The sequence below is a fragment of the Cygnus olor genome, chromosome 29 (genome assembly GCF_009769625.2).
Source record: "Cygnus olor isolate bCygOlo1 chromosome 29, bCygOlo1.pri.v2, whole genome shotgun sequence".
NCBI classification, from domain to species: Eukaryota; Metazoa; Chordata; class Aves; order Anseriformes; family Anatidae; genus Cygnus; species Cygnus olor.
Window position 1 is genome coordinate 2,219,716 of NC_049197.1, and position 18,548 is coordinate 2,238,263.

The following is an 18,548-nucleotide window of genomic DNA, read 5'->3' on the forward strand; positions in this document are numbered from 1 at the left end:
CCAGATAAATAGGGAGCACGGCTCATAAATAGCCCCTCAGGGAGGAGGGGGAATAAATAATGGGGAGCCCACGGCGGGCGGCATCAGTGGGGTCTGGCGCTGTAGGTGAAGACGCGGCTCATGACGGCGGTGAAGGACTGGAGTTGCTCGAGCGCTTGGTGCCGCAGCTGCGGCAGCAGCGACTCGGCCCAGGTTGGGGTGGTGGGGCCCAGGGGAGCCTGGCAGGGGCGGCCGGGTGCCTGCTGGGGGAGAAGGGGGTCAGCGAGCCCAGGGCCTGGGGGTGCCGCTGTCCCAGGCGCAGGGCAGGGGCAGTGCTGCATCGCTCACCTGCACGACTCCCAGCAGCCGGTCCAGCGTGGCCTCCAGCTGCGGCAGGCGGTGGGCGCTGAAGATCTCGGAGCCCAGCAGGTCCCGGTAGTGCTGCAGCCCCTGCAGGATCCGTCGCAGGCAGCGCTGTGGGAGAAGGAGTGGGGGTGAGGCCAGAGGTCCGGGACCCCTGGGGACCATCTTGGGCATCCCTGGGCACACTGAGAGCTCCCACCACATCCCCTGGGAACCCTCAAGATCCCCAGCAACCCCAAGACCCCCGCCCCAGGCACATTCCTTCCCCTCAAGATCCCCAGGCACGCTTGTGACCGCTGGGCACATCTCTGGCGCCCCTGACATCCCCAGGCACATCCCCAGCACCCCTGGGTCCCCTGGGCACATCCCCTGGCCACCTCGGGGACCCCCAGCATCCCTGAGTCCCCCAGGCATCTCCCCACCACCGCTAGGACCCCCTGACACCTCCCCACCACCCCTAGCACCCCCCAAGCACCTCTGCAACACCCCAGGACCCCCAGGCACCTCTGCATCATCCCTAGGAGCCCCAGGCACCTCCCCACCACCCCAGGACCTCCAAGCACCTCTGCAACACCCCAGGACCCCCAGGCACCTCCACATCACCCCGAGGACCCCCAGACACCTCCCCACTACCGCTAGGACCCCCAGGCACCTCTGCAACACCCAGGACCCCCAGGCACCCTGAGGCACATCCTCAGAGCATCCCCGTGCCCCATTGGGGATGAGCCATTGGCCTGGCCACCCCCAGGGATGCCCCGTGAGCCCCCTCAGGGTCCCCTGCCACCCTCCCAGCCCTCCCCCAAGCCCCCTGCCCCCCCATCCTGGTACCGTGTTGTTCGTGTCCAGCGCAGAGGGGTCGCAGGCGTCGCTGCAGCGGATGCGGGTGGCACAATCCCCCTCGGGGTCCTCCACAGCAATCTGCACCCGGTTCTGGCAGAGGGGCGTTAGCAGGGGCTCCGTGCCCCCCGACCCCTCCCGGAGCAGCCTGCCCCCCCCTTCCCCGGGTGTCCTCCAGGCCCCCCCGTTCCTCGAGCATCCCCCGGGACCCCCCCGGTTCCTCCGGTCCCCCCGCCCCAGCGGAGCCCCGCCGCTCACCAGCTCCGAGTGCGGCTCCTTGAGCGTCCCCAGCAGCCGCGACAGCTCCCGGGAGAGGTCCTTGCAGGCGGCCCAGTCGGTGCCCGGGACCGGGGCAGGGGCCGCGGCGACCGGCGGCGCCGGCAGCAGCAGCAGCAGCAGCGCCGGGAAGCAGAGGCAGAGGCGGCGGAGCGGGGCCATGGCGAGACGGTGCCGCCACCGGAGCCGCCACCGGGCTCTTATGGGGCGGCGGCGGCAGGTGGGGAATCCCCGGGGCAGGTGGCACCCGCCCCCCGTTACTGCGAAATCGCCGCCTCCCCCGAAAGCAGAACCGATACCGGGCCGGGGTCCCCGAGCTGCGCCCCGCCGCGCCCGGCCCCGGCCCCGCGCTGGGACGGGACGGGCAGGAAAACCCGGGGCAGTTCCTGGTGGCTCCGCGCCCGGCGGCACCGGGCATCCCGGGGCCCCGCTCTGCTCCCGGCCCGGGCTCACCTGCGGTCCCCGCCTGGGACGGGACGGGACGGGACGGGCGCGGTGCAGCGCGGAGCGGAGCCCCGGTGTCCCCACGGTGTTCACCCGGTGGCTCACGGTGGCTCACGGTGTCCTCCAGTATTCCCCGGTATACCCACGGTGTTCACCCGGTGTCCCCCGGTGTCCCCTGATGTCCCCACGGTGTTCACCCGGTGGCTCCCGGTGGCCAACGGTGTCGCCCCAGTGTTCACCCGGTGGCCCTCTGTGGCCCCCCCGGTGCCCCCCGGCGTTCACCCGGTGCCCCCCAGGTCCCCCCTCCCCGTTCCCCGGCATCACCGGCCCCGCCCGGTGCCCTCCGATCGCCCGGGGAATCTGCAGGGAGGGCCCCGGCGCTGCTGTGCCCCGGCGGGGCTGCCCCGGCCCCCTGTGGCCCCCGGGGGCCCCCGCCCTGGCCCCCCCCGCACCCTCGGTAGCCCCGGCCCCGACGGGCGGGGCCGTGCTGCCCGCGGCTCCGCAATCGCGGCGGCCCCGACGGGGCGGCTCCGGCGCTTCCCGGTCCCTGCCCGGCGGGGCTGCCCCCGGCCTTCCCCGGGAGCGGCGCCCCCGGCCCTCGCCCCCGCCGCGGACCGGCCCCGGGACTCGGCGGGTGCCCGACCCCTCCGCGGCCCCCCCCGGAGCCCCCAGCCCGGCCGCGGGGCTCCGGGACGGTGGGGGGAGGGAGGGGGGGGGGCGGGAGGATGGCGGCTGTGGCACGGGCTGGGGGCAGCGGGGGGATGCTCTGCTGGGCCGGGGGGGAGTGCGGGACCCCCGTGGGATGGCAGGGATCGGTGTGTGACACCAGGGGACCCCATGGGCCACTGCTGGACACTGTGGGACATTGTGTGGCTCCGTGTGACCCCGTGGGACGCTGTGGGACCCTGTGTGTGACACTGTGGGACACTGTGGGACACTGCATGGGACCCCCGTGGGACGGCAGGGATTGATGTGTGACACCACGGGACCCTGTGGGACACTGCGGTACACTGTGGGACACTGCAGGACGCTGCAGGACAGAGTGGTCCCGTGGGACACTGCGTGACACCGTGGGACACTGCGGGACCCTGTGTGGGACCCTGTGGGACCCCATGGGACAGACAGACACTGCGTGGCCCTGTGGGACACTGCGGGACACTGCAGGACAGAGTGGTCCCATGGGACACTGCACAACATGGCAGGACACTGGGGGACACTGTGTGTGACACTGCGTGGCCCCGTGGGACGCTGCAGGACACTGCGAGACACGGTGGGACACTGCGTGGGCCCCCATGGGATGGCAGGGATCGATGTGTGACACCAGGGGACCCTGTGGGACACTGCGGAGCCCCATGGGACCCTGTGGGACACTGGAGGACCCTGTGTGTGACGCTGCGGGACACTGTGGGACATTGCATGGCTCCGTGTGGCCCCGTGGGACACTGCGGGACTCTGTGTGGGACCCCGTGGGACCCTGTGGGAGGCCGTTGTGCGGGCCAGGGCTGCGGCTTCTGCAGCACCCGGGGGCCCGTGGGGGTCCGTGGGGGGCCCGTGGGGGTCCGCAGGGCCTCGTGGGGACCCCGAGCCCCCCGCCGAGGCCCGGCCTGGCGCGGGGGCGGGACGGGGCGGGTGAGGCCCCAGCGCCGTCGGGGCCGCGTCCGCCCGCAGCTTTCTGTCCCCTCCGCCGCGCCGTCCGGCGGGCCGCCCGCCTCGTCCCGCCTCCCGCTGGCGCTGATTGGTCACCGCCCGCCGCTCCGCGCTGCCATTGGCTCGCCTGCCGCAAGGGGGCGGGGCGGCTTCCGGGCGGGAGAGCGGGGGGCGCGGTTGCCATAGCGACGGCGAGAGGGGCGGCGGCGGCCCGGCGGGGCTCCGCCAGGGGCCGTTCGGTAACGGCGGGCGGGCTCGGCAACGGCCGCTGCGTCCCCCGGGCGCGGGGGGGTGGTGGGGAGCGGCTCCCGGGGCGGAGGGCCCGGGGAGGCCGGGCCTGGGCCCGCCGCGCCGCACCGGAGCCGCCCGGCGGCGATCGGAGGCAGGCGCGGGGCCGGGAGGGCGGCGGGGGCCGCACGGGGAGGGGGCGGCAGCACCGGGAGGGAGGGGCAGCACCGGGGGGGAGGGGCAGCACCGGGGGCGGGGGGGCAGCACCGGGGGCGGGGGGGCAGCCGGAGCCCGGAGGTGCTCAGAGCCGGGGCCCAGCTCCCCGCGGGGGCTGCCGGGGCACCGGGGCTGATGTCAGCGGGCCCGGGGCGCCGCGGCCCCGTCCCCCGGCAGTTGCCGGCCATGACGGGGCTCTGAGTGTGTCCCGGGAGGGGACTTCACGGGGGCGGCTGCGTGCGTGGGCTCGGTGCCGCCCGTGTCCCTGGCTGGGAGAGGTGCACCTTGTGCTCCCCGGGGATTCCGGCCGCCTTTTCCATCGGCCGGAGTCACCGTGCCTGTGCAGCCATTTCTAGGAACCGGGGCGCTCGGTGTTTCTGGCTGACCCACTTAGTTCCTTTTCTGCTTCGCAGGGAGCCGCCGGTTTTCACCATGAATTTTGAAGGTCTCGACCCCTCCCTCGCCGAGTATGCTCCCGCTCTCCACCCGGCGCTCGACCCCGTCCTGGACCCCCACCTGAACCCCAGCTTGCTGCAGAACGTGGAGCTGGATGCCGAGGGGGTGCCCTTAGAGGGCATCGCGGTGCCAGACTCCGTGCACATCGTGGAGGGCATGTACAGCGAGCTGCACACCGCCGTCTCCGAAGTGGGCGTCCCCGTCTCCGTCTCCCATTTTGACCTGCACGAAGAAATGCTGTGGGTTGGGAACCACGGGGTAGGTGCCTCGGGGCCGCTGGGGGGAGCGAGGCGTGGAAGGGGGCTGCCAGCAGTACGGGTGCCTCTGCAGGTGTCGCAGCCTGAGACCCGAACGCTCCAACAAGCTGTTTGCAAGCAGAGAGCGGTTTGGTGCTGGGTTGAGTCATAGCTGGAAAGGTCGGCTTGGAAACTGGGAGGTGTGCTGCGCAGATGCAGAGGGTTTGTGGCTGGAAGTGGCTGATGCGTCCTGGAACACGGGAAACACTCAGGCTTATTTGTCTACCAAATTGCCTGCAGGTGTTTCCCAAGTAGCTTCACTGCCCTGACCTCTTGGGACGGTGGAGCTTTTTGGTTCTTTACTCACGTCTGCCTACGAAGGAAAAGTCTGAACAATTTTCCGTAGTTCTGGGGACACAGAGAGGCAGGGAGTCCTTCAGGCTTCAGCCTGCCTCGACCCTGCAGAGGGGTGTTTGCCTGTGTTGCGTCCAGACAAAGCTGGGGCGGGTCTTTATGAGCCCGTCCCGGGCTGCTTTTAGGGCCATGCCACCTCGTTCTTCGGCCCGACGCTGGAGCGATACTCCTCCTTCCAAGTGAACAGCAGTGACGACATCCGGCAGATCCAGAGCCTGGAGAACGGCATCCTTTTCCTGACCAAAACCAACCTGAAGTACATGTCACGGGGGGGCCTCATCATTTTTGACTACCTGTGAGTGCTTTGCCCTGGCAGCTGGGAACGAGGGGACAGTCCCAGCTTGGTAGAGAAGGTCCCAGCTTCTGTCCTCTCTCTGCCTCTGCAGCATGGATGACTCCGAGGACATGCACAGCCTCCTGCTCACGGACAGCAGCACTCTGCTCGTTGGCGGGCTGCAGAACCACGTGGTAGAGATAGACCTCAACACCGTCCAGGAGACGCAGAAGGTGCGGCATGGGGCACCGCGTCCTGCGGGTGCTCTGTCCCGATGCTCAGCCCCGCTCACCCCCCTGTTCTGTGTCCCTCCCAGTACACCGTGGAGGTACCCGGCATCACCATCATGAGGCAATCAAACCGCTTCTTTTTCTGCGGGCACACCTCGGGGAAGGTAACACCATCCCCGTCCTGCCTGGCAGCCCTGCTGATGCTCGGGTTCCCCCTGGGGTGCCCTGGATTCGGTCTCTGGTTTTTCCCAGAGCTCAGAGGGCTCCCAGGTGGCCAGCAGCTGTACGCCCAGCACCTCTCCTACCCTCCCAGGTCTCCTTGCGGGATCTACGCACGTTTGTGGTGGAACACGAATTTGATGCCTACTCAGGCAGCTTGTCCGATTTTGACGTCCACGGGAACCTGCTGGTGACCTGCGGCTTCTCCAGCCGAATGAACGGCCTGGCCTGCGACCGCTTCCTGAAGGTGTACGACCTGCGCATGATGCGGGCCACCACCCCGCTGCAGGTCCACATCGACCCCTTCTTCCTCCGCTTCATCCCCACCTACACCTCCCGCCTGGCCATCATCTCCCAGACAGGTGGGCGAAGCTGCGTCCCTCACCCGCTCTCTGCCCCTTCTCAGCATCAAACCCCCGCGGGACGGAGCTGGGGGAGCGATCTGAGCCCAGCCAGACGCTCCCGTAAGCGAGAGGCGTGCTGGGGTCACGGCGTCCTGCTCCGTGATGCCACCTTGCTCCGCGCTTCCCTCTCGCGCAGGTCAGTGCCAGTTCTGCGAGCCTACCGGCCTCGCCAACCCGGCCGACATCTTCCACGTGAACACCGTGGGACCTCTCATCATGACCTTCGACGTCTCGGCCAGCAAGCAGGCCCTGGCGTTCGGCGACTCGGAGGGATGCGTCCACCTCTGGGCCGACTCCCCGGAGGTCACCTTCAACGCCTACTCCCGGGAGACCGATTTTGCCCTGCCCTGCATGGTGGATACGCTGCCCCACTTGGACTGGAACCAGGACCTCGTGCCGCTCTCACTCATCCCCGTGCCGCTGACCAGCGAGACGCTGCTCTCGGACTGGCCCGCTGCCAACTCGGCCCCGGCACCCCGGTAATCTGCCGGTCTCTCCCAGTAAAAAACAGAGTGGGAAAGCTGGTCCCAGCGGGGATCCTCTCCCAGCTGGGGCTGGGGGCAGCTGGGTGCCCTGCGGGGGCAGGAGGTGGGCTCTGCTCCCTGTCTTGTGGCTGCCAAAACACGAGATGAGTTCCCCCTCGCACAGCAAAACCGATGGGCAGGTCTGAAGAGAGCGGGGAGTGATCAAACCTTCACGGTCCTGGGGGGGAGCGCCTGGTTAGGCCCTGGCCTCCTTCTGCACGTGTGGAAGCACTTCTCTTTTCTCTCTGCCTGAGCCCTGTCCTAAACACTTATGCTCAGCACTTTGGTGATGGAGCCCAAGTATTTTGTAGTGGCAGAAAATGAACCCTGAGGTTCTGGGGCAATGACTGAGGGGGAGGAACCATTGTGTCCCACCGGTGGGTCCCTGAGTGCGTCCAGCAAGGTTCCTGTGAAGTGACGCTGCCAAACGGAGCAGCCACTAAGTGCCAGCGTGTTTTGTAGGCGAGCCCCTCCAGTAGATCCTGAGATTCTGCGTACCATGAAGAAGGTGGGGTTCATTGGCTACGCCCCGAACCCGAGGACCAAGCTCCGCAACCAGGTACCTGCTCTCAGGAGGGTGCTGAGGGTCCCAGGGCCGTCTGCGCAGGACTTGGGGGGTTCTGCCCTGAGGTCGGGGCAGAGGTTTGCTGCCTCTGGGACTTGCACCCTCGTGGTGCGGTCTGAGGAGGGACGGGGCTCCTGCTCGCGCTAAATGGCCTCGGAGCTTTCTGCAGGGCTCGGGACAGGGCTGTGAGAGGTGCAGTTCTCTGGCTTGGGATGTCACAGGAGGCAGACGCGTGGTCTGGGTTCAACAGCTCTCCTTCCGCAGTGTTAGAGGGTGAACCAGTCCTCGGAAGGACTGGAGTCCCCCCGTCGGGCCAGAGGCCCGTCTCCCTCACTAACTTGCCCTGCGGTAGGAAGGGTTTGAGCTGTCCGGTCCGGAGGTTTAGGGCACGTCCCTCGTCCTTGGGAAAACACTGCTGTGTTTTGCCCTTGCCCGCAGCGCTGCTGTAGTTTCCCACAGTGATAAGTCCCTAGTAACAAGGAAGGTGTGGAGGCCTCGTGCAGGTTAAGGGAGGGCCCCACTCCCTTCTGGTTTATTCCTTTGCTCATTCGGGGAGGCAGGAAAGCCCAGGAGTCGCTCGTGTCAGTACGCGGTGCTTCACCTCAGGATTCAGCTGCGCTTCCTTCTCTTCCCCTTCGCAGATCCCCTACCGGTTAAAAGAGGCAGACAACGAGTTCGACAGCTTCAGCCAAGTGCCCGAGTCCCCGATTGGGCGGGAAGAGGAGCCGCACCTCTACATGGTGGCCAAGAAGTACAGGAAGGTAGCCTCCCAGGGCTCCGGGTAGCCTCCCAGGGCCACGGGGGAGAGGGGGCTGGCAAAGAACCTGCGTGGGCCCAAGCACCAGCTTACCAGTGTGGGGAGACACAGACATTTCGCAGGTGTCCTGTGCCACGGGAGGGCGTTTGTTTAGCACCTTGCATCTCTCCACAGGTCACAATCAAATACTCCAAGCTGGGGCTGGAAGATTTCGATTTCAAGCATTACAACAAGACGCTGTTTGCAGGCCTGGAGCCACATATCCCCAATGCCTACTGCAACTGCATGATCCAGGTGGGAGATGCCCAGCCCTGCCCGGGCTGCTGCAGCCCCAGGACCGCTCCTGACAGCCCTGTCTCTGCCAGGTGCTGTATTTCTTGGAGCCGGTCCGCTGCCTGGTCCAGAACCACCTGTGCCAGAAGGAGTTCTGCCTGGGCTGCGAGCTGGGCTTGCTCTTCCACATGCTGGACCTGTCCCGGGGAGACCCCTGCCAGGTCAGTCGCTAGCCCAGGCGTGCTGTGAAGCAGCAGGGAGAGAGCACAGAGGAGCAGGGTGGTGCTGGGTTCCCAGGAGGTGGCATCAGACAGCATGGAAACTCCTGTCATTTGACCTCTGTGACATGCCGCTCTTGTCCCATCCCCAGGGAAGCAACTTTCTGCGGGCTTTCCGCACAATCCCAGAGGCTTCAGCGCTGGGGCTGATCCTGGCTGACTCGGATGAAGCCACAGGGAAGGTGAACCTGGGGCGGCTGATTCAGAGCTGGAACCGTTTTATCCTCACTCAGCTGCACCAGGAAACCCAGGAGCAGGAGGGACCGCAGGCGTATCGGGGGGCTGGCAGCAGGTAACTCCCTGGCCTGGGGGTGGGGAGGGGGTCTGGCTCTCAGTGGCTCCATCTGTCCCTCGGGAACGAGCTTTTTTGCCACCTACACCTGCTCCGGGTGCCACAAGGGAGCACACAGATCTGTGGGCTACAGCAGGATCTGAACCCTGTCCCTCCTAGGCCCCGTGCAGTCAGGGCTGTGTGGGTCCCCAGTGGTCAGCCCCCCGTACCGCCTAGCCCTGCTCTGCAGGGATCGCTGGGATCCTGCTAACCCAGATAATTTTTTTCTTTTTTCCAGCAGCTTTGGGTCCTCGGGGGACTCGGTTATTGGGAAGCTGTTCAGCTGCGAGATGGAGAACTGCAGCATGTGTCGCTGCGGCAAGGAAACCGTCCGCGTGTCCTCCACGCTGCTCTTCACCCTCTCCTACCCGGAGAGCACCGGTAACGGGCAGGGCAGGGCAGGGCAGGGCTTGGCAGCTGGCACGCTGCTGCCTTTCCCCTGGGGCAGGGCAGCCGAGCAGGGCTCGTTATCTGCGTGGGTGAGATGTGATTTTTCCAGGTGAGGGACACCTGCAGAGATGACCTCCTGCAGTTGTCTGGCCTGTGGGAGGCCCGGCAGCCGAGGCCGAGCGGTGGGTCTCCAACCAGCTGAGCTTTTGGCTACAGAAAGGCAGATTTGGGGGTTGACCTTCTCCCTGGTGGTTATGAGGAAAACCCCAGAGGTTTGGCTGAGCTATATTGGTAAAGATTTGTGTGTTGGAAGGTGACGTTATTCTCCTTTCTCCCTTCAGAAAAGCCAGTCAAAGATTACGAGTTTGCCCAAATTTTAAAGCGAAGCATCTGCTTGGAGCAGAACACGCAGGCCTGGTGTGAGAACTGTGAGAAGTACCAGCCCACGGTGAGCCTGGGAGTGGAGCATGAGCGCGTGGCGTTCCGTGAGCTGCGAGGGGGTGTGGGAGAGGGGTGTGAGTGCCCCATGCCACGGGCGGAGCGGGGGGCAGTTTCTCCATTAGTCAGTGGGGAACCTCCTGAGCGGATGCAGGAGATTCCGTTCCTAGCCTGGCCCGCAAGCCGGCGTGGTGCGGGGTATTCCCTGGGCTGCTGGGGCTGTGTGGCGCTGGAACATGGCTTGTGGGTCATGCAGATCCCAGCTGAAACCCCCGGGGCAGGGGGAAACCCCCAGGAGCCAAGCACACCTGTTCTGACGCAGCCTCTGGGGATGCGGGAGCCTGCTCCATGCCTCGGTTTCCCTTACTTGACCGCCAGCAGCCAGGAGCCCTGCCGGGCGGCGGGGAGGTGGTGCTGTAGGCAAAAGCGAGGAGGAGGGAAGAGGATTAGGCTGTCCCAAATCCTGCTGTGAGCCTCTCCAGGGCTCTCAGTGCTGCCCCGCTTCCATCTCCTGCTCTCTCTGCAGGTTCAGACCCGGAATATCCGCTGCCTGCCAGACGTCTTGGTCATTAACTGTGAGGTGAACAGCTCCAAGGAAGCAGATTTCTGGAAGACGCAGGCTGAGGTGGGGGAGACACTTCGGGGCAGAAGCAGGCTTGTTCTCCCTGCCGCACAGGGTTCGCTGCGTGTCCAGTTCTGCGGAGGTGTTTCCCCTGTGATCTCGCTGTCTCTAACAGTCTCTTGCTCTCCACCCAAGCAGCACCGTACCTTATCTGCAGAGGACATGCTGGTATTTGGTCATGCTTGTAGCACGAGCTGTGCTTTTGGAGTTGGAAAAGACAAGATGTCCTGCCGTGGCAAAGCTGACAGGACTACAGTAGAATCACACTTTCATTCCCCCAGCCCCCTAGGACCTAGGAGCAACGAGGCAGTGCCTGCTTCCCAGAGCACGGGCCCAGCAGAGCTGGTGGACAGTTGGGTTTCCCTTGCTGTCTTTTTCCCTGTCGCTGACTTTACAGCCCCTGTCTTTTCCCTGCTGCTGGTCTGGCTGTCACCCACGTGTTCCCGAGCCCAGCCTGTCATTCCATGCTGACACTTCCCTGTGTTTCGTTGCCAGTATGCGTTTCAGAGAGCCATGATGAGGAGAGGAGGCTTTGAGATCACCAAAGGCAAAGAAATCTCTCTTGGAGAGTGGTAGGTGACTGTTGTGGGGTGGCAGCTCTAGCTGAGCATTGCTCCTCCCGGCCTTGGAGAACTCAAGGCCGTTTCTCATTTCATAATGAGAATTTGATAATCTACCTATCTGTAGTTCTTGTGGGCCCTAAACTGGAACAGTCTGCTGCTCTGAGACCGATCCTGCACGGGTGCTCTGCGCAGCACGGCATTCAGATACCCTCGTGAGCCCTCGGCCCTTGTTCCCCATCCCTTTTTGGACTGACAAAAGCCCCAGCACCATGCGTTGGCCCTTTTTGGGCTGACGTAGTTGTCCGCCTTTCCCAAGGCCCTGCTCTAGGCAGCTGGGAGCTGTGGTGCAGTTCTGGCTCTCCCTCTCTGTCCCTTGGAAGGTTTAGGAACAGGCTGGCTGACGGGTGGGTTGGGTGGTGCGGATCCTGACCCAGAGATTCTGGCCTACACGGCATCTTGTGACTCCCTCTCGCTCTGCCTTCCGTGATTCTCCTTGCAGGAAGGAACTGGGAAACCCCGACACGGGGCATTCATATCCTTCTGTGGAGGAACTGAAGAACATTTGGATCCCCCACGCCATCAAGATGAGCCTGACCAAGAACAAGGAGCTAGACGTCTGCAACTGGAGTGAAAGCGATGAGGTAAAGGCTGACAAGATCCTTCTGGGGCTGCGTGGTCATGTGCACATGGGGCTGCGGGAGCAGAACTGCTGCAGAACCGCTTTCTGCTGAGCGTGTGTGGGCGAGAGATAAAGGGGCTGACTTGGAGACACCTTGGGTGAGCTGTCGGCAGCTCACGCATGGCCAGCGTGGAAAATTCTGCACGTCTGAGTGCGGGGGTTTGGGCTGGAGGTCTGGGAGCTGCCTGGAGGACAGATCGGGCATTTCCCTCGGGGCTGGTTCCTCCTGCAGCTCAGCCCGTCCGATGACCCCGAGTCAGTGTACGTCTACGACCTCATGGCCACCGTTGTCCACATCCTGGACTCCCGCACAGGGGGCAGCCTGGTGGGGCACATCAAGGTGGGAGAGACCTATCACCAGCGGAAGGAGGTGAGGAGCCCTGCGGGACCGGTGCCCTCCAGCCCGCAGCTGCTGTGGGAGCAGCCCTGCTCCCTGGGCACCCTGCCTTGCCCAGGAGTTCTTGCCCAGAGCTCACTGAGGGAGCGGGTGGTTTAACTGACCCGTTCCTAGGTCTCTTAGAAAAGCGTTGAGTGCAATTTATTGAGTATGTCAGGCAGCCTTCAACAGGCAAGTGCTTCTCAGGCACCTTATGGGGATGAGAGGGCTGAAGAAGTGCTCTTCCCACCCTTACTTGGGCGAGTTCCTCCTCAGCCACAGGCACGTTGCCAGCCTGCCCTTGTGGTTCCAGGTAAAAGGGCTGTGACCTCATCTGCCAGAGGGAAGGGGGCTGGTCGGGGCAGTTCTTTAATTTGGTGGAGATGCTCAAACCAGGAGTTCCCAGAGTATGTCAAGACTTCATCCCTCTCTGTTATCTGTTGCATCTCCATGGAGTGCCCGTCCAAGCCCGAGAGCTTCGAGTACGGCTCGTCACCACCCAGGCCAGCAGGGGTTTCCCCACAGTGTCTCAGGAAGGGCGGGAGTTCCCACATGGTGTTGTCACACCCCTCTTTCCCCAGTAAAGAGGTAGAGGAGTCATTGCCTTCGCCTGCAGGGGGGGTCCCTGATGCAGTGTCTGTGCCTCTCTTTCCAGGGAGTCACACACCAGCAGTGGTATCTCTTCAACGACTTCCTCATCGAGCCCGTGGATAAGGTGAGTGCCTGGGGTGCAGCGGGGTCTGCCCCGGCCTCAAGTCGAGCTGTGGTGCCGGGGGTTTCCTGCTGGATGTGGGAGCAGGATGCTGCACTGGCCCCCCATCCCCACAGTGCGAGGCAGTGCAGTTCGACATGAGCTGGAAGGTGCCGGCGATCCTGTACTACGCCCGGAGGAACCTCAATGCCAAGTACAACCTCGTCAGTGAGTGTCTGGGTGGAAGCGGCCGTGTGGCCAGTGACACGGGCTCCCAGCTGATCGCCCTTCCCCTTTTCCTGCAGTCAAGAACCCCATCGAAGCCAGCGTGCTGCTGGCAGAGGCCTCGCTGGCTCGCAAGCAGCGCAAGTGTCACGCCACGTTCATCCCCCTGATGTTGAGCGAGATGCCGCAGGCGGGTGACCTGGTGGGGCTGGATGCCGAGTTCGTCACACTGAACGAGGTCGGTTCCCTCCCTGCGGCACGGAACGGGGCTGGGGCACGTCCGTGGGGTGCGCCTGGTCCCACGGGCACTGCAGGAGCTGCCGGTCTCTGAGCTCTCCTCCCGGCCGTCGCAGGAGGAGGCTGAGCTGCGCAGTGACGGGACCAAGTCCACCATCAAGCCCAGCCAGATGTCGGTGGCCAGGATCACGTGCGTGCGTGGCCAGGGCCCTAACGAGGGGGTCCCCTTCATTGATGACTATATCTCCACGCAAGAGCAGGTAGGGGGCTGCTGCCTGGCTTTGCACAGCTCCCTACAGGGCTATCACAGCCTGGCTGCTTTGCGACTCAGTGGAGGGGCAGCCGGAATAACGTCAGCATCCTCCCTGGGATGCCGTCAGGGGAAACGGGGAGGGGGCAAAGCCCTCAGCCCCCCAGCACGGGCCCTTTCTCTGCAGGTGGTGGATTACCTGACTCAGTACTCGGGGATCAAGCCCGGAGACCTGGACGCCAAGATCTCCTCTAAGCACCTCACCACGCTCAAGTCCACCTACCTGAAGCTGCGCTTCCTCATCGACGTGGGCGTCAAGTTCGTGGGCCATGGGCTGCAGAAGGATTTCCGTGTCATCAACCTCATGGTGACAGTGCTGAGCCCCCCTCCCCGAACGTGGCCCTAGGGGCTCGGGGAGGCTCAGGGGGCCCACAGTAGCCCTGGGGCTCGCCCCCCGCAGCAGCCCCCGGGGGCGAAGCTGTTAGCAGCCCCCTCTGTGCCCTGCAGGTGCCCAAGGACCAGGTGATTGACACTGTCTACCTGTTCCACATCCCGAGGAAGAGGATGATTTCCCTGCGCTTCCTCGCCTGGTACTTTCTGGGTTAGTGGCGGCATCCTCAGCTGGAGGAGGGGGGTGGTGGTGGTGGGGGGGGCTCTGTTCCCCCTGACACGGGGGGGGGGGCTCTGTTCCCCCAGACCTGAAGATCCAGGGCGAGACCCACGACAGCATCGAGGACGCGCGCACGGCGCTGCAGCTCTACCGCAAGTACCTGGAGCTGAGCCAGGGCGGCAGCGAGCCCGACGACTTCCGCAAGGTGCTCAAGGCCCTGTACGAGAAGGGCCGCAAGCTGGACTGGAAGGTGCCCGAGCCCGACAGCCAGAGCAGCCCCAAGCGTAAGGCGCCCCAGGAGCCCCCGTCGCCCCCCGGCCCCCGCCCCGCGCCCCCTCACCCTGCTTTGTCTCTGGCAGACGGCGCCGTGTACCCGCCCGTGCTGCCGCTGTGACAGGGACGCCCCCAGCGCCGCCGCCTCGGGACTCGAACCAGCACCGGGGCTGCCCCGGGGGCCCGGCGGTCCCGGGAGGGGGCAGCGCCAGCCCCGGGCACTGGCCCCGCTCCGCTCGCCCGCTGGCCTGGACGCCCCCATAAAGCAGCCGCCTCGGCCCCTGCCGCGCCGCCTCCTCCTTGCTGCGGGACCGGGACCGGGACCGGGACCGGGACCGGGACCGGGAGGGGGCGGGGCCTCCAACGTGAAGGGGGCGGGGCCAGCAGGAGGGGGCGTGGCCAGCACAGGGAGAGGTCAGGGCCGGCACAGGGAGGGGACGTGGTCAGCGGGGGTGGGCGCGGTCAGCAGCAGGAGGGGGCGGGTCAAATAAGGGAGGAGGCGTGGTCAAGTTTCAATGGGGCGTGGTCAGGCAACGGGAGGCTGTGGTTGGAAGTGGAGGGGCGTGGCCACCACCGAGATGGGCGTGGCCATCAGTCGGATGGACGGGCAGCTAGAGGGGGCGGGGCCTGTATCAGAGGGGGCGTTCCCCCAGCAAGAAGGGGGCGTGTCCTCGCCAAAGCCCCGCCCCTCCCCGGGGCCGATCGCCACGCGGGCCGGGCCCTGGCACCGCCGAGGCCCTCGCAGCTGGCCGCGGGCTGCCCCGGGCGCTGCCTGCGCGCCGAGCGGCCCCGCCGCCCCGCCCGGCGAACCGGCCCCGCCGCCCCGCCCGGCCCCGCCGCCCCCTCGGCCCCGCCCGGCCCCGCCGCTCCGCTCCCCGAGCACCCTCCCCCCGCAGCGGGCCGGGCCGAGGGGGCGCGCCGGGACCGGCACCGCCGCGGGCAGCCCTGGCGGGGGGCAGCGCCGAACGGGCTCGGCCGGGCCCCGGCGGTGAGGGGCGGCGGGGGGGGGGACCGGGGGCAGCGGGGCCGCGAGGATGAGCGGCCGGGGCCCTGCCGCGCTCTGCCTGGCCGCGGCCTTGGCTGCGCTGCTGCCGGCGGCGTGTGCCCGGCGGGGCCAGGACCTGCACTGCGGAGGTGCGGCGGGACGGGACGGGACGGGACCGGGGTGGGGGGGTGGGATGGGAGAGAAGGGACGGGACGGGAGGGTAGGGGCAGGACAGGACCGGAGCAGAAGGACCGGGAGGGAACGGGAGGGAACGGGACGGGAGGGGAAGAAATGGGATAGGAGAAACGGGACGGGAGGGAACAGGACGGGGTGGGAGAGACGGGACAGGAGGGGACGGGAGGAATGGGAGAGAATGGAAGGGGAGGGGAGGAAACGGAACAGGTGAAAACAGGACGGGAGGAGAGGGGATGGGATGGGAGGGAACGGGACGGAATGGGAGAGGTGGGACAGGAGGGAACAGGATGGGTTGGGAGAGATGGGACGGGGAGAAACGGGATGGGAGATACGGGACAGGAGGGAGTGGGACAGCTCAGCAGCATCTGGGACCCGCTCAGCACCCAGCGTGGCTGCTGCTTCCCCTCCGTGACCCCGACCAAGGGCAGCCGGGTGTCCCCAGAGGGCCGCTGGGTCCTGCCCCCTGCACGGCTGCTGTCCTGCACGGGCCGCACCGGTCCCTCCCCGCCACCGGTCTGACGGGGCCGGGGCTCAGCCGATGTTGCCGGTTCTGGGCCGTTGATGTCCACGTCCCTGCAGCGTGCCGGGCGCTGGTGGATGAGCTGGAGTGGGAGATTGCTCAGGTCGACCCCAGGAAAACCATCCAGATGGGCTCGTTCCGGATCAACCCCGATGGCAGCCAGTCGGTTGTGGAGGTGGGAAGCATCCTGGTGGGCAGCTGCCTCGCTGTCAGAGGGCTCCGGGCCGGGGCTGCGGGGGGAGCGGGGCTGGCCGGGGCGGCAGCCACACAGCGGGGGAGACGAGGGAAGGATTGGGCCCATGCTGAGGGCTCTGCGTGGCTTTGAGCCGCGTCTTGCAGGACATCCAAGCCTTTCCTGGAGCTCCCTGGCTCCCAGGGGAGGCGCTGGCCCAGCGTTCTGGCTCTGCTGTCGTGCTGAAAGGCCTGACCCCGCTGATCTCATGCTCGTCCCGCAGGTGCCCTACGCCCGCTCGGAGGCACATCTGACCGAGCTGCTGGAGCGGGTGTGCGAGAAGATGAAGGAATATGGAGAGAAGGTGGATCCGTCTACACACCGGAAAAGTTACGTCCGCATCATCTCCCACGATGGGACCAAGATGGACCTCTCTGGGGTCAAAATTGATGGAGATGTGGCTTCGAGTCTGAAGTTTGCGGTGCGTGTGGGAACTGGGTCCTCGGGGTGGCTGTCGCAGCTCGGTGGACGTCTTAGGCCGTGGGTCCCCATGCTTGGCAGCTGCGGCCCTTCTAGGGATGGAGCTGGTCCCACCAGCCGCTCCCGGCTGCTTCCTTTGGCTCCTCCTGGGGCTGGGGGAGAGGAGGCTGCCCCCGGGTGGGCTGGGCGGGCGCTGTCAGTGTTGTCTGACCCCCACGGTTACCATTGCAGTGCGAGAGCATTGCCGAGGAGTACGAGGACGAGCTCATCGAGTTCCTCTCCCATGAGGCTGACAATGTCAAGGACCGGCTCTGCAGCAAGCGGACAGGTGAGCTGGGCTGGGCCGTCCTGGGGCTCTCCGGCTGTCTGAGCGCACCTCGGGGTGCTCAGAGCCCTCTCCAAGCTCCCCTCTCCCTGGGGAGGTTTCAGGACTGTCGCTTTCCAAGCTCCATGCTGGGGCCTTCTGCTCCAGCTAGGCTTATCCTGGTGCCTTCGAGCAAAGCTCTGGAGGCCGAGGATTTCCCCCATGGCCCCGATGCCCCACACAGCCGCAGCTGCCCCGTGAGCTCTGGGAGCATGCGGAGGAGCTGTTCGCGTGCAGATTATCCCTGAAATCCTGCCGTCTCCCAGCCCTGCGGAGCAGCATGCCTGTCTGTCCCCGTGCTGCCGGCCCCACGCCTCGGGGAGCTGCCTGCAGCTTTTTTTGGGAGCCGTGCCTGGGCTAGTGCACTGCCTGGGGCAGCGCCAGGGCAGCTTCACCACCAGCTCCATTGGCTGCCCCGGCTCTGGGCTCCCCCCGCAGCCAATGGCCGAGCGCCCGTCCTGTGGCATCTCCCTTCCCGCAGTGCTATTTCTGGTCTGCAAACACCGGGGTCAGGGCACGCTGCGACCTTTGTGCTTCCTTTATTAATGAACATGGCGCGGTACCTGCACCGTGGCACCAGGGCGGGGCCCTGCTGCACCCCACACACGTGTCGGTGGCAGCACTCGGTCCTGCGGGGCCACGCAGCGCTGCTGGTGGCTCCCGGGGTGGCCAGGTCCCAGGGGAAGCGCCGGCGCAGCGCCTCCGTTTCTCATTAACCACAGAACCGAGGGGGAAGTGCAGGTGTCCCTGGCGCGGGTCACGGCCCAGGCGTTCGGTGCATGGCTCGCCCAAGCTAACGGCAGCAACCGGCACTGGCGGGGGCTGCGCATGGGGCTCCGCCGTGTCCTGAGCACGCTGGCCTTTGTCCCCGCAGACCTGTGCGACCACGCGCTGCACATCCCGCACGACGAGCTGTGACGTGGATGGCCCCGGGCTGTGCCGACCCTCCCCGCCGGTGCCAGGCTCCCTCCGGACACCCCCGACCTCTTGGTTCGCCTCGTCCCCGCTGCCCTGGGGGCCGGGCAGCCCTGCCCCGGGTGCAGCCGTCGCCTCTCCCGGTCTGGTGCTCTCTCATCCTATTTATTCGCCGTCCGTCCGCTGCGGCACGGTGGGACAGGACACATCCTCGTTCGTCTGGGAACATTTCGGCAGCTGAAGCGTGGCTCCGGGCAGGCCGCAAGCAGAGGCTCCTCCACTGCTGCTGGGGGACGCGGGGCACCACGGGGGCTCCTGGGGGTCTCAGGCATCCAGGGCCGGATCCCGGGAGCCCCCCTCCCGGTTGCAGGGCAATAAACGGGGCCGTGCAGCGGCTGAGCCACGGGGCCCACCACGGGCAGGTCTCGCTCCCTGTGTGCCTTCGGGGGGTGGGCGCGCAGCCCCAGGGTGGGGAAGGGGTGTCCCCAGGGTGCCCCTGTTCACCGAGGGTGGCACCGGGGGGGGCCCGTGGTGTCCCCGCGGTGCCTCCCGTGACTTGGGCCCCTCTTCCTCATGGCTCCCGTCTGCTTGGCCTTGGTGCCCAGCAGCCCC

At 66.3% G+C, this 18,548-nt stretch overlaps 3 protein-coding genes across 7 annotated transcripts; 2 read left to right on the plus strand and 1 right to left on the minus strand.

Moving 5' to 3' along the window:
* Nucleotides 1–8: 8 nt before the first annotated feature.
* Nucleotides 9–2,436, minus strand: IL23A (interleukin 23 subunit alpha). Of its 2 annotated transcripts, none has more exons than XM_040539582.1 (4): nt 1,438–2,436; nt 1,171–1,272; nt 328–453; nt 9–239 (listed from the first exon to the last, which is right to left on the minus strand). In XM_040539582.1, the coding sequence occupies exons 1-4, from the start codon at nt 1,615–1,617 to the stop codon at nt 84–86; spliced, it is 564 nt and encodes a 187-aa protein (XP_040395516.1). In that variant the 5' UTR covers nt 1,618–2,436; the 3' UTR covers nt 9–83. The 2 variants fall into 2 exon arrangements, with proteins under 2 accessions (XP_040395516.1, XP_040395515.1); XM_040539581.1 differs by having other exon boundaries at nt 9–242.
* Nucleotides 2,437–3,686: 1,250 nt separating this feature from the next.
* PAN2 (poly(A) specific ribonuclease subunit PAN2) lies at nt 3,687–14,590 on the plus strand. 4 transcript variants are annotated; one of them, XM_040539451.1, is made up of 26 exons: nt 3,687–3,785; nt 4,404–4,704; nt 5,222–5,391; nt 5,483–5,603; nt 5,687–5,764; nt 5,914–6,181; nt 6,360–6,702; nt 7,210–7,306; nt 7,954–8,073; nt 8,244–8,363; nt 8,435–8,563; nt 8,713–8,912; nt 9,190–9,332; nt 9,683–9,789; nt 10,306–10,404; nt 10,897–10,973; nt 11,464–11,605; nt 11,876–12,013; nt 12,675–12,734; nt 12,848–12,938; nt 13,016–13,173; nt 13,289–13,432; nt 13,610–13,789; nt 13,930–14,023; nt 14,119–14,316; nt 14,392–14,590. In XM_040539451.1, the coding sequence occupies exons 2-26, from the start codon at nt 4,423–4,425 to the stop codon at nt 14,424–14,426; spliced, it is 3,594 nt and encodes a 1,197-aa protein (XP_040395385.1). In that variant the 5' UTR covers nt 3,687–3,785; nt 4,404–4,422; the 3' UTR covers nt 14,427–14,590. The 4 variants fall into 4 exon arrangements, with proteins under 4 accessions (XP_040395385.1, XP_040395387.1, XP_040395389.1 ...); XM_040539453.1 differs by having other exon boundaries at nt 9,193–9,332; XM_040539452.1 differs by lacking the exon at nt 3,687–3,785 and adding an exon at nt 3,907–3,928.
* A 666-nt stretch (nt 14,591–15,256) lies between these two features.
* CNPY2 (canopy FGF signaling regulator 2) lies at nt 15,257–18,352 on the plus strand. The gene is made up of 5 exons (XM_040539583.1): nt 15,257–15,439; nt 16,065–16,180; nt 16,461–16,658; nt 16,889–16,985; nt 17,896–18,352. The coding sequence occupies exons 1-5, from the start codon at nt 15,340–15,342 to the stop codon at nt 17,937–17,939; spliced, it is 555 nt and encodes a 184-aa protein (XP_040395517.1). The 5' UTR covers nt 15,257–15,339; the 3' UTR covers nt 17,940–18,352.
* The last annotated feature ends 196 nt before the right edge of the window (nt 18,353–18,548 follow it).

Bases quoted from the DNA above. Each gene is read 5' to 3' on its own strand.
- IL23A (XM_040539581.1), bottom strand. From the start codon at position 1,617: ATGGCCCCGCTCCGCCGCCTCTGCCTCTGCTTCCCGGCGCTGCTGCTG. The intron at 454-1,170 runs GTACCAGGATGG...CTTCTCCCACAG, and splicing joins CGCTGGACACGAACAACACG to CGCTGCCTGCGACGGATCCT. The intron at 243-327 runs GTGAGCGATGCA...CTTCTCCCCCAG, and splicing joins GGCTGCTGGGAGTCGTGCAG to CAGGCACCCGGCCGCCCCTG.
- PAN2 (XM_040539451.1), top strand. From the start codon at position 4,423: ATGAATTTTGAAGGTCTCGACCCCTCCCTCGCCGAGTATGCTCCCGCT. The intron at 8,913-9,189 runs GTAACTCCCTGG...TCTTTTTTCCAG, and splicing joins TATCGGGGGGCTGGCAGCAG to CAGCTTTGGGTCCTCGGGGG. The intron at 11,606-11,875 runs GTAAAGGCTGAC...TTCCTCCTGCAG, and splicing joins ACTGGAGTGAAAGCGATGAG to CTCAGCCCGTCCGATGACCC.
- CNPY2 (XM_040539583.1), top strand. From the start codon at position 15,340: ATGAGCGGCCGGGGCCCTGCCGCGCTCTGCCTGGCCGCGGCCTTGGCT. The intron at 16,181-16,460 runs GTGGGAAGCATC...CTCGTCCCGCAG, and splicing joins GCAGCCAGTCGGTTGTGGAG to GTGCCCTACGCCCGCTCGGA. The intron at 16,986-17,895 runs GTGAGCTGGGCT...TTGTCCCCGCAG, and splicing joins GCTCTGCAGCAAGCGGACAG to ACCTGTGCGACCACGCGCTG.